General features: G+C 43.3%; 1 protein-coding gene across 1 annotated transcript in view; it reads left to right on the forward strand.

The window, feature by feature from the left end:
- The first annotated feature begins 819 nt into the window (after positions 1-819).
- Positions 820-13,171, forward strand: part of UFD1 (ubiquitin recognition factor in ER associated degradation 1) — a 48,020-nt gene continuing 35,668 nt past the window's right edge. Inside the window, exons 1-4 of the mRNA XM_069215318.1 lie at positions 820-976; positions 6,730-6,862; positions 10,170-10,202; positions 12,801-12,922. Coding sequence (XP_069071419.1) covers positions 974-976; positions 6,730-6,862; positions 10,170-10,202; positions 12,801-12,922 — 291 coding nt within the window. The 5' untranslated portion in view covers positions 820-973. The remainder of the gene's footprint in view (positions 977-6,729; positions 6,863-10,169; positions 10,203-12,800; positions 12,923-13,171) is intronic.

A 13,171-nucleotide genomic window follows, 5' to 3' on the forward strand; every position in this document is an offset into this window, starting at 1 on the left:
AGTTTTTATGGTGTTAGGTTACGATATGTGGTTGGTGCATGTGACATGATAACGTGTTTCTTGGGAAATGTAGTTTTTCTCTTTTTAAGTTTGTTATTGGCTGCTGTGAAAGTTCAGTAAAAGAAGAGACAGCTTAATCCTCGCCTCCATGTCCTTAATAGAATTGAAAATTCTTGACGCATAAGCTAGATTTTTTTTTTATTCCACTGAAGAGTTTGGGTACCACTCCACATTCCCTGAACTGTTCAATTGCAGTTTTTATTGTTGGCAGTGACACACTGCCACAGCTGAGATGTCCCCTTTGCTGTAAGAACCACAGACATTTAAACTGCTCTGCCCAGTCCTATTTCTGCTGCGATGACCACACAGACGAAAGACCAGCAACAGCAGCCGCGGTGACAGAGCACTCTCACTGTGCCTCTTTGAATGGCAAGAGAACCGGAAAGATTTCGTTCCCCTGTGTAAACGTTGACGCCATCTTGAAAGATACACAGTCAGCAAAGAATGAATACCAGTGATGTTTTAGTAGTAACTTTTTCTTATTTAAGTAATATAATATTGCATAGTTAACCCCGTGTATTTTATAGTAATACGCACGCAGATTATTGTCATGTGCTATTATTTTTTGAATTAGGTATAAAAATGCACTTTTGCCAGCGCGATAATTTACACTGTTTCGTTTGTGTCTGTTTGGTGTTTCTTTGTGGTGAGTGTGGTGGCCTGGGCGTAGGGCGACGTTTCACTGTCGTGAAATCAAACAGCAGTCCGAGATGGCCGCCGGGAGAGGGGAGCGGGCGCTGCCTGACGGTGCTGGTCATGCTGGTCCGTCTTCTGTTTCCGTTGCGCCGGCTCTGACACTCAGCACAGTTTGGGTCTTGGTGTTATTATTGTCACTGCGAGGGTCAGGCAGCGGCGTCCTGGAGGAGAGGGGAGGCCCGGAGTATTCCCAGAGCCCCCTTGTCACCCGGCCACCATGGTAAGTCTGTCATGCGGGGGACTCTAAGCTTCGACACTACTTGGGCATCTGTGACTTTAACAGGGGGCACAAAAGAGGGGCATTAGGTGATCCCCAGAGAGGGGCAGGTGGATGGGGGGCCTGAGGGGTGGGACAGGCACGAGGGGCACGCTTTTTGGGATGTAGGGAGAGACATCAGTGGGCCATATAGAAAATATCAGTGGTTCCCAACCTTTTGACTTCTGTGAACCCCCACTTTGTCATTACTGGAACCTGGGGACCCCCTCTGAATCATTATTGGAATCCGGGGACCCCCCTCACTGATTCATTACTAAAACCAGGGACCCAACCTGTTAATATTATTTAATTTATTAAGCAGTCGCGGACCGACTGAGGAGGCTTCAGGGACCCCCAGGGGTCCCTGGACCACAGGCTGGGAACACCTGAATTGTAATCCAAGTGCCCCTCACCTGTGTGGGGGGCAAATAAGAGAGCAATTAGTGGAGAAAAAGTGTAACACCTATGATCCCTAGCAGGGGCATTTGTGGTCCTAAACCTGAGACATTTGTGGACCCAGATATGGGTATGGTGGTCACATTGGATTGGATTGTAATATTTATACAGCTCTTACTATCCCTATGTGGGGTGATGAAGTGTTTGCCTATATTCTGGGCCACTGGAATTATGTGGCAGGGTAAGACCAAATTATGTGGCAGAGTTGAGTGAATTATGCAGCAAGAAAAGCCAAATTATGAGGCATAATGTCCCACCTTTTGTGATAGTATTCATTATTCTGTCATTTTTTTTAGGTTGATTGCGCAAGCGCTCTAATATGTTGGGATTTATCTGTGGGCTTTTAACCACGCCCCACCGCACACTCATCACTATCACTTGTTTGTGGGCTTGCCTTTCAAAAATCCTTTATTATCATTGGTAAATGCTTTACATTTGTCCCTCCTTGGGGCAGTTTTGTCATCGACCCTCTTATATGGATAATTGCACGTTTGCCACTATGTTTGCGAGCAAACTTCTTTTTCCTTTTGTGTCTTGTTCGCGCTCAAGCTCATGGCGGCTGTGGTGCTTTGAATTGACTAGCTTATGGCAACTGTTTTACTTTTCATTTTCAATGTATGTGGCAAGAAAAGTCCAGTTAGGAATTTACAATGCTAATAATTCTATGTCGAGCAACTGCGAGACCCACTGCATTGTAAATGCTTATTTACACTTGTTAACACTGTCTGGGCATTGGTTGTACCTCATTAGTACCAGTTTATTACCCAAATATGGCAATAAGCAACAGAAAAGTGACTATTCAACCTTTGTAAAGCGACTTCCACTGTGCAGTCACACACATAGCTGCATTTTTAGTAACTTTTGAACCATTTGAACTAGAAATCTGCAGATTATGCGGAAGATGATGGATTATGTGGCAAATGTGCCGGATCTATAATTATGTGCAAAATCCTGCAGCCGCACATTCACATAAATCCAGTGGCCCTGCCTGTATAGCATCACATTGAGAGAGAACCCGGGTTGTAAAGTGGGCTAGGGCATCTGGGACTTCAAAATGTCAAAAGAAGTTAAAGTGGTGATTTCTGACGGGTAAGCATTGTTAGGAATAGACCAACTAAGTATTTACATTAATGTCCAAATGAGAGCATTAGATGGACATTGGGTGTGGTTGAGGGTGGTACCTAGTATCCCAAAATGGTGGGATTAGTGCAGTTTACTAGGACTGTGATGAGTCCTTGCATTGAGTACTATCTTGAGTGAGGACTCTTTGTAGTGCTTTCTCTAGAGTGAACCTTAAACTCCGCTTCTCTTCTTCCCACTGCAGAACCAGCAGTCAATTGATTACAAAGCTTGATTTACAAAATTGTCAAAACCCAAAGACAGAGTCAAACTTTCTCCCACTGTGCTGCTGACCTATGGAGGAATATCTGACTCTAGGCCCCACCGGTCTGGTTAGAAAACAGAAAAAACCTTGCTTGCTATTTGAACTTAGCAGTTGCAGAAAGTATCCAGTGCCTTGGGATAGTCAATGATTGTGTATTTCAAGTTCACCAAATCTTGATTTAAGACATCGTCTGAGTAATCTTTTTTTGTAAGCTATTGTTTCTGTTTATTAGGAATTATTTGATTCCTCCCTTGAATTAAGTCTTTAAGGTCTCTGTCCAGAGTTATGGAGGGATGTTGTTCTGTAATTCTGCTTATTTTTGTGTGTTGATTTTTTGGAATCTCCACAGTAAACTCTTTTTTTGTTCATTAAATGTTTGTTTCCCTCTAGTTTCTGTGGTAGGTAGGCAGGGAAATAAAGAGGCAATGCTTTGTATGTGTTTAACACAGTCCTTACCATGCAGCAACTATTCATTGAATGCAGTTTATGTAATGTATGTTTCCCTCTAGTTTCTGTTGTAGTTACACAGATAAATTATGAGGCAAAGCTTTATATGGATTGCATGCAGTCCTTACCATGCAGGGACTATCAGTTGAAGGCAGTTTAGTGATGTTAGTAGGTGTGAGGGATGGGGTGTATTATTTGGTTATTTGGTGTGGTTGTGTTACTTCGCTGTGTAATATAATTACCAACCCATTTAGGCCCCTTAGGTTTCGTTTGTCAAACCTTCAGTTCAACCCTGGGTAGCTGTGGCTCTGAAAAGCAACACTTCCTCAAAGGAACAAGTGTAAAGCGTTATAACAGCACCAAAACAATTGAAGGAAAAATTAACAAAAAACACCAAAGAAATCCAACACCAATTATAAAAATAGACTGGATTGTGTGGTATTTTTAGACACCACAATGAAAAAGATCCATTGGAGGGTTCAGGAGATATAAAATGTACAGAGTATAGTACATTAAAGCATCTTACTCAACCTCAAACAAGCACTGGCAAATTAAACAAATTTGACACTTAGAAAAATTTCACTAAAACATTTGGGCTAATTGCAGTGTGGCTGCTTCAGTTAACTTTAGCTGACCAGCTCCAGAAGGAAGCCAGTCTGGGGGACCAGAAAGGCCCCCAGAAACAGTTACCTCAGCAGGTGAAGCAGTCTTTGGTGAGTTCCAGTACTTTTATCCTCTGTAGGGCTTTCCTATGGAAGTGGTCCAGATGTAAGGGATGAAGGATGCTGAAGATGCTCACAGGATGCTGTGAATGTAGTGCAGTTGATGGGGGTCTTTCTGCAACTACTCCACAGTCCATGATGTGGGGAGGTGATCCTGGTCATAAAGTCAACGTCCTTTGAAGACCTCTCAGTGCTGGCAGAAATCCAGTCGCCACTGGACTACTGGTTGCCCTGTATTAGTCAGAGGCCTATCCTTCCTGGGTCGATAACTTGTCCTCTCGTGGTCCCAGCTGCAGCCCAGCAACACATCCAGGCTCAGCAAACGTGTGTAACTATGTGCGGCAAGTTCTGTTCCTTAGTGCTGCATGGTAGCGGTTGGTGGCGGGTTGAAGTCTTTGGGCTACCAACTTATCCCAGCAGACTTCATCAGTTGTTGTGTACGTGTGTTGGGAACAGGAGGCCAGTATGCCGGCCCTTGGAGTCTCTTGACTTTGGCTGAGCTCTGAAGACAACTTCTCATTGAGCAGGGCACAACAGGAAGGATACTGCAGGCACAGTCCCTCTCATTTTCTACCCACTAGCTACAGCAGGTGCAGTCCATGACGGTGCAGCCTCTTTTTGGTAGTTCCATTGTGGAGCAGGGCAGTCCTTCCTCAGTCTTCCTTCCAGTCCAATCGAGATCTGAGTTTTGTGATGGCAGGGATGCCCTTCATGTGCTCAGAAAATGCTCTCAGGGCAAGATGCAGTTGGTAGCCAATGGGCTACCAGGTTCCCTCAGAACTGATGACCACTTCCTGCAAAATGTGGCATCTGGAGTTCCAGTATGGGAGGACCCTCTCCTGGATTGTGAAGCTCCCTAGCCCAACCGAGAGATGTGGCTACACATCCCTGGAAAACCGGTTTGGCAACTGGTTTTCCCTCTACTGTCCCTAGTGTCAGCCTGTCTGCCTGAACAATGGAGCAACCCCCTCCCAAGTGTTCCCCATTTGCCTTTCAAATGCAGCTTCTCCTTTGAAGGTCGTCTTTTGCACCAACTCTGCTTTTGGTTCCTGCATAATTGAGGCGTCGCTTCCTTCCAGAGCAGGACTCTATTGTATTCTTTCCTGAGAGTCCTTAGCATGTCTTTCCAAGAAGGCAGAATTTGTCTGCATGACAGGACCAGAGTTGCACTTTGCTCACCAGTGACATTAATTTGATTTAACCACTAAATCTGATGTAATGCACTGATTCCTTTGTAACCTTACAGTACCAATTTTAGTAGTCTCATTCTGAAGTTAGCAGGGATGAGGTGTCTGCCTGTAACTCTGTACTTGACAATGGGGCCACTAGCCTTTCCACAGTAAAAATGACCATTTAGGGCCAGATGTAGCAAATGGTTTTACCCATTCTGTGTCTATGGGAAAATTCGTTGGTACATATAGCCCTTAGTCTTTTTACTGCTGGGACATGTTCCACTTATTAACATACAGCCCCCTGCCTTAGGGCTTGTTAGGTCTACATTGAAAGGGGGGGGGGGTACATATGTTAAAAAGGGAGGTTTGGGCTTTGCCTTTACCTTAAATGACAAAGTTAAGTTAGCAGTTTAAAAGTGCCCTTCCAGTCTGCAGTGGCTGACTCGGAGCCATGTTTTACCTTGTCGTACTCATGGTGGCACAACTAGTGCTGCAGTTCACAAGAGACACCTGAGCGCACAGTCTCAAGGTACCCCTGGTGCCATATACTAGGGACTTATAAGTACATTGGGCTATGCCAATTCGGGACAAGCCAATTAAACAGTCATCATTTTAAGGGTCAGAGCGCAGGCATGGAGGGTTTAGCAGGGCTCGGGGCTTTTCAGAGCCATTACACGAGTACCTAGTTGTCAAAATGGGGGAAAAAGTGGGGAGTAAACCTGCAGAAAGCCTGTCCCCTTACAGTAGTTGATAAGTGGTCTGTACTTTTAGTGTTTAAGATTAGCTTTGCGTAAGTTTTCATTAGCAGGCACTTGTGGCCTGCCACTCGCCTCCATTGTCTCATATTTGGCCGTAGGTACCATGTGTCTTGTACTTGTTGCTTCAGAGTGAGTGTCATTGGCCTGCCTGACAAGTTGCATATGTCTGATATGATTCATGCCTTATGCAAACTGTCTTTGTCTTTGTTTTCTGACACCACTCCTCTAGCTACAGCAGCATGTGGGCTGCAACTTTTTCGCATGGCCCAGGGCTGAACAGGATCTCTATCAGTCTTTCTTCAGCCCTGTCCAACTTTGCTGAGTAGATTCCTGGGGTTGGCACAGCCCTCTTGCAACCCTGTGGTGAACTGACACTACCAGTCCATCTAATGCTATTGGTTGATGGACTGGTATCACGCCAGACCTTGTCCAGCCCAGTGCTGATGTGCTGAATGAGAAGGATGGTGTGAACAGCTGCTCAGAAGTGACAAAAAAGAAGAAGTACACTGCCAACCTCATTTGGTGTCTCTTTGAGCACCACAAGTTATTGGGGCTTTCCAATAGGGTACAGAAGTGTTCTTTTGGGAAATTTGCTTTCTCGTATCCCAACTATGTGTAAGAATGAACCTTATCCAACACTTCACCCGTCTGATCTTTCTTGTCTTCGCCTCTCTCCGACCAGTTACGAGTGGTGGTAATATTAGACTGTGATCATCATGCCAGTTGAATACCTTTAGATATGACTAACTTGCTGCTTCCTTTTCCTTTTCTTTTTTAGTTTTCCTTCAACATGTTTGACCACCCGATCCCGCGGGTCTTCCAGAACCGCTTCTCGACCACGTACCGCTGCTACTCTGTGTCCATGCTGGCTGGCCCTAATGATCGCTCGGACGTGGAGAAAGGAGGGAAGAGTACGTACTTCATGTGTTGCCATTTGTATGCTTCCATCACTTGCATGAAGAATGATCAAGATGTGACTATGGGCTTGATTTAGAGCTCGTGGACTGGTTACTCCTTCGTAAATGTAGCAGACATCTCTTCTGCTGTATTACAAGTGCATTATAACCAGTGGTACTTCTAATACAGTGGACAGGATATCAATCACGTTTTTCAACCCATCTCCTAGTTTTTTACCTTGAGATGACTAAAGACGGGGAAAGAGTTGGTAAAATATTTAAACCATACAGCTTAACTTTGTCGTCTATGGCAGTGATAATTAGACTGATAAATGCCGAAACACGTTATAGTTAGAATCCGTAGAGCCCAAGATGTTTAATGTATAGATTTTAAAAATGTATAAAGGGGTGTATTCATACACGTTCCCATTTAATGTAGCTGTCTACCAATCTGCAATGAAGAATCAATAAGACGATTACACAAAAAATAATTATAGTTAAGTGAGTTGCGCACCAGTTGCAAACATGTGTGCAATATGCAGCTATGATTACTAGCAGTGTGTAAGGGTCATTTTAGAGGAGATTTATTTGGATTAGGAAGGGCCTGTTATTTTACTACCAAATGGCAATTCAGTTCTTGTTGTGGCATGTAAATCATTGCCATTATTATGTACATTTAGAATTTATTCTAATTTATGACTGTTAGTCAGGTTATTTATATATGAAATATTATACAGTCTGGTACGATTCCAGATGAATACAGAAGTCATTTCAGGTTGCATATTATTTTTCCTGAATTTCTGCTCAGGGTACTTTGGCGGGGATAAGGAGAGAGATGGTGGGTGGTAAGACTGGCCCTCATAAGTCTCTTATTTATCCCAATTTCCCCAGTGGGCTATGATTTGTTGCACTGTGATAAAGAGTGGCTGTGGAACGCTTAAGTGTATATTGGCAGTCGTAAGGAACTGACATTGTACAGAGATGGATTGTAAAAGTGGTTCAAGTAATTCCAGATCCACCAAGAATAGAATATGTATTGTGTTAGCGGTCTACCTTTCACTGGTTGATTCACTATAGATAAATTACCTAGCAACAGATCTATTTCCACTAAAGTGTGAAGGATCTTCTAGAATGCATACAGCCTTCTTCAAGAGTGCATCAACATTAGTCAACATCATGAACTGCACAACATTTATTTACATGGTAGGTTGGCATACCTATGTTGTAGGAGATTTGGTTGCTTGCCCTGTTGAACCAGCGTGGCAACTTTGCCTGAATAAAAATAAAATCTGACAATGCAAAATGGGTAAATTTTTACTGACTGCAGGGGAACAACCTTTTACATTGAGACACACTTGAGGAAGACTGGGCAAAGTGGACATTTTTGCATTGCTATGAACGTTTAGGATTTTGTTATTTTATGACATGTTATGCTACCTCTACTATACTACTCTGTAGTGATGTTTTTGCTTTGTAAACCCTTGCATGTAGTGGACCTCTGCTTCCGGTGTAGGATCTTGCACTGTGTATCCTTGTCAGTGTGGCCTGGGAGAAGTGTTCACAATGAGGTGTGTAGGTTTGCCTTAAGCAGCACCTTGGCAGAGCCTCCATTCACCTTAAAGTGACACAGACTCCTGATTGTGAACATGTACGGAGGCTGAGAAATTTGCTTAGGACAGAGGTCTAAGGTCCCACAATTGTAAAGAATATGCATTTTATTGATTGATTTGTATGTTTTCCTATTGTATGACCATAAACCATTCTCAACAGCAGCTCAGCATCGATTTTCCTAACTAGCCTGGCGCTTTGGAAAAGGGTCAATTTTTGGATGTGGTGGACATGTGACTGAGTGACTTATGACTAGCCAGCTACTCAAGCCTGTAATATAGATCATTTTTCTAAATTAAAGAAGCTATGTGGGACCAACTCTCCTTCCTTGTTACCTTCTCTCCAAGAAGCCTTTCTTCCCTCCTGGCACCTTAGCCTGCCACTGGCATAAGGCACCTCTCCTGTGGCAGTAGGATGTGTTGGGTAGGTCATGTGATAGACAGTAGGCTAACCCCCCCTGATACTGAGATCTCTAAGAACCCAGAACATCTTAAGTCCAAATGTCAGCAGGGTCGATGCAGCGTTTCTGCAGAGGCCAATAACATGTCTGCCAATAATACGTATATATTTGCAATAGAAAATCTGATCCAATGTAAATATGACTGCGATGAAAAGATACACACAGCCCTGATTTAAAATGTTAATAACAACATTTGCTTTAAAAAATGTCTCCCAATGATTTGGCCAGTACCGTTCACTCTTCTTTGACTCAATGATGCAAAGTTGACTTCGAGTTTTAATTTAGTTTATCTTTACAAACTGCAGCCAATTATGCACAGGCGCCTGAAACGAAGATACTATGTATCTAGTTTTCAGCTGGCTTTTACCTCTGTCTCAGGTTCCGCTTTAAATTACAAAGGTTTTATCCATGACCATAATGTAGTTTAGGATGTGATGGCTAATTCAGTGCTGTACTGTCCATTTTAAGGGGTAGCAGGAATCTGGCAATGAGAGAAGATGGCCTGGTGCACTGAGTGAATTTATAGCAGGAGCCCCGTTGGAGTATCAGTTTATGCATGGGCAGTGGGTGCTGGATGCTGGCTGGAAAAAGGCACTTGCAATAGCGTACTCTGGGTATACTAGTCTTTGGGGCCTTAAACTGTGGAACTGATTGAGCTCAGTCATGATTTCCATTGGCGCGAGCACCACAAGGTCCAGGGTCACCTGTTGGACCCACCAACTGAAATAGTAGGGATTGCACATTGGGATTAAGAGTGAGGAGCCTACCAAGGATCGTACAAGTCTGAAGTGGTACGGTGCTGAGCCCCGGTTTAAGGACTCTGTTAAAGAAGAAAACTCTTTGTGTTCCAGTGATGATGGAAATGGAGAGGTTGGGTTTTCATGGACTAGGTGTTGATACCAGGCAGATTGGAAAAGATTGCCCTACCTCTAAAGCTTTAGAGAGCCTTTAAGATGTTTGCTGTGAAACAGTCTGGCGGTTTTTATTCTAAGCCCAGGGCCATGTGCTTTTTCATGTGTTGGTGGATTAGATATTTGTATCATTCTGTGGCACTTCACGAAGTTCTGCACTTGTGTCAGTTTAGCGGGCGTTTGGCGCAGTAGCAAGGTTATCTGTTCTGCTTGGTATGATTTGTTTACATTTGTAATTGTAATGAGGAGCTGGGTTCAGTACACAGCACCAGCCCAGTGCAGGGTGTAGCTCGTGATGATGTTTGCTAGTCACTTAATGTTGTCTTTTCTTTTTTTTCTGTAGTAATAATGCCACCGTCGGCTTTGGATCAGCTCAGTAAGTATATTCAACTAAAATCCACAAGAAGTTGAGTTTGAAAGCCCCGTTTTCTGTGAACACTTACTTGCTGGCACCCTAGAAAAAGCTTCCTCCTGTTTCTGCTTGCTTTATCTATGGGATTGATTTTAGCTATTAATTCCATGTGTTTGAGGAATGTTAATGCCTGTTTTGTTCAGCCTCTAGTGGCTGCTGGGAATTTTCTGCCAGTCCTCAGTAGGATATCACCAAGTAGTCAACAAACTTTAGTAGAGTCTCTTCTGCCCCTCATCCATGTCTTTGGCATATAAATTAAGTTATGTTTTAATTCCATTTGGTGCCTTTTTATATTTTGCTTGTGCATAGCACACATGGGGAGATTGTAGGGTGACTGTGTGGACATGTCTCCTTTTCTGATCTGTCTAAACAGCACTGGTCTTCGTACAACCTTCCTACATATTTCGTACCCATGGCAATGATTCCCATTACCCTTCACTAGGGTTCCTGATTGGATGTACCACTTGTACAGGCAGAGAGCAGAAGCAGAACTGGTACATTGAGAGACCCGAAAACTTTTTCAACCCCTTTAGCTAATATAGTCCCAAAGGACAAGTAAAACTTGTGTTTATGTCTCACTCAATGATTGATACAGCTTTATTGAGCTTAGCTACCACACCACGCAGCTCGTTGATATGCAATAAAAGCAGAGGGACTTGCAGTGGATGGAAGATGGAAGCAAGGATATGGGGCATCAGAGAGGCTAGCTCAACACTTAGGACTCCTCAGTAGTTCCACAGAATTACAGAATTTGGTCCCCATGAAATAACTTCCCTTGCACGTTGTAAGGTTTCTCATGCTTGGCCAGATGGAACTGGGGGACAGACATTGGCTGTGTTGTGGGGAGAGAATGTGTAGTGTATAGAGGAATGGAAACCAGTTATGAACCAGTGCAGCCTGGTGGCACCACCCTTGCAGTATGTGGCACACCATAGGGATCTGTTGGCATGATTGCACCACCTAATGGTGCCCTACATGGGTCCAAGTCTACTTTTAATGTGAGACCATCCATCAATCCTACAATTACCAGTGACACCAAATAACTACAATTGATACGAATACAAATTATCTTTACTTCGGCCAAAAGGCCATAAAAGGATTTTATAAAAAAATAAAAACACCCTTAGCTAAAATTCTACAAAACACCAATATGCTCTTTTGAGCGCCTGCTTAGAAATAGGTACTGGGTCTGCAAAACATAGCGAGAGATCGTCAATCCCTAACTGCCTTAGGCAGTCTCTCACAGCTCTTATCCAGGGGATCTTTTTTTGACCCCACCATCCCCAACACCTCTTTGAGAGCCCTGCCGAGTGAGGTCAGCAGGGGAGCTGCCCATAACCTTTGCAACTACAGCAACGGTTTCAGTCTTACCACATCACCAATTTTTCTCAGGGCATGGTCTAAGCGTGCAAGGGAGTACTAACTGGAAGGTTGTTTAAACTCCTTAAAAATCGGTTTTCAGCTAATTCAAGTGGCCTTGCATCTCAGTGGCTCTTTAATTCCCCACCATACAAGGATGCTCCCAGCACCTGGTACTTGTACATCTCAAGGGCTGGGGAAGTAGGTCGAAATGCTGAGGCATACTAGGCTCTTGAGATGCCCCCACAGACCTGTTCAAGTTTTAGTTTGCATTTCTGTACCTGGGGGTAGGTGGAGTGGGGTCCAATCAGAATGCTCAGACAATGTGATTCCCCCATGTAATCAAACATGCGGACCCGTTCTTGCCTTTCCCTATTAAGGATTGGATTCATGCGAGAGGTAGGACAAGGATTAAAAACCACATACTTAGTTTGTTGAGGTTACTCTCAACTACAGTTGATAAAGTAACTTTTGACGGAATAATGCATGGTTGCTGCATTTGAAGAACTAGCTCCTTTGACTGGAGAGTTCCCATGAAGATAGGGCCTTTGCTACTCTTCTTTCTAAGTAAATTATTTTGTTCCTCTTCCAGGTTACACCAACAGCATTCACAGATCTCTCGAGCCCCATTCCATCAACAAGCGCTTTTATTATGGCACACCCTACCTCGAGTCTACCCCTTATTTCTCCAAAATAGACATGGTTCAGTTCGGCACCACTACAGCACAGCTGACCAAGGAAGGACTGACTACATCAAAAAGAAAAAGGGGTTAAAAGTAGGAAAGTTAAAAGGACTTGGGAAATAGTGAAAGAACAAGCAGAAGATGGTACCGTGCTTTGGGGAGGAGGATTAAAATCATACGTTTGGTGACAAGGGGGAGATTCAGATTTGTTCAGAGAAATTTAAATTAAAAAATAGAACATGGCAAAACCAAATGGCATAATCATTGTTTACACTTTAGCATATCTGTTTTTAAGTGCTGCATGTGTAGTAAGGTGATTTAACAGCAGAAGATCATTTTACTCAACAGAATTACAGCCACTGCATGCGTTTGAACATCATACAAAGTGGAATTCTGTAGCTTGCCACAGCTCAGTATTGCAAGTCCATATGTACATGTCTCCAGGCCATCACCCAGGATTGTTTTTCTATCTATTGTGCTACATTTATTTAATGATATCACTGCATTTTGTCTCCTCCAGGTCGACTTAACATAACCTACCCTATGTTGTTCAAGTTGACCAATAAGAATTCAGACAGAACGACACACTGTGGTGTGCTTGAGTTTGTGGCTGATGAGGGCATCTGTTACCTTCCACATTGGGTAAGTGCACAACTGGGTGACCAAGGTGTGGAGTAATTTCTTTTTAGCAAGGAACCCTTAACTAAAACATTTCTGCTTGTGTAGGACAAGTGCAACATACAGATGTTCTTCAAAGAAAGTATAGTCAGTGCATGGAATCTTGTCCAGAAGAGTACATTGTTTCAAAACTAATTACTAAATTCTCACAAAACTTTTGAGACAGACACAAGACAGGCAAGAATTTGAAGAAATAAAGACACTATCTGAGGA

The sequence above is a fragment of the Pleurodeles waltl genome, chromosome 11 (genome assembly GCF_031143425.1).
Source record: "Pleurodeles waltl isolate 20211129_DDA chromosome 11, aPleWal1.hap1.20221129, whole genome shotgun sequence".
In the NCBI taxonomy this organism is placed as follows: Eukaryota; Metazoa; Chordata; class Amphibia; order Caudata; family Salamandridae; genus Pleurodeles; species Pleurodeles waltl.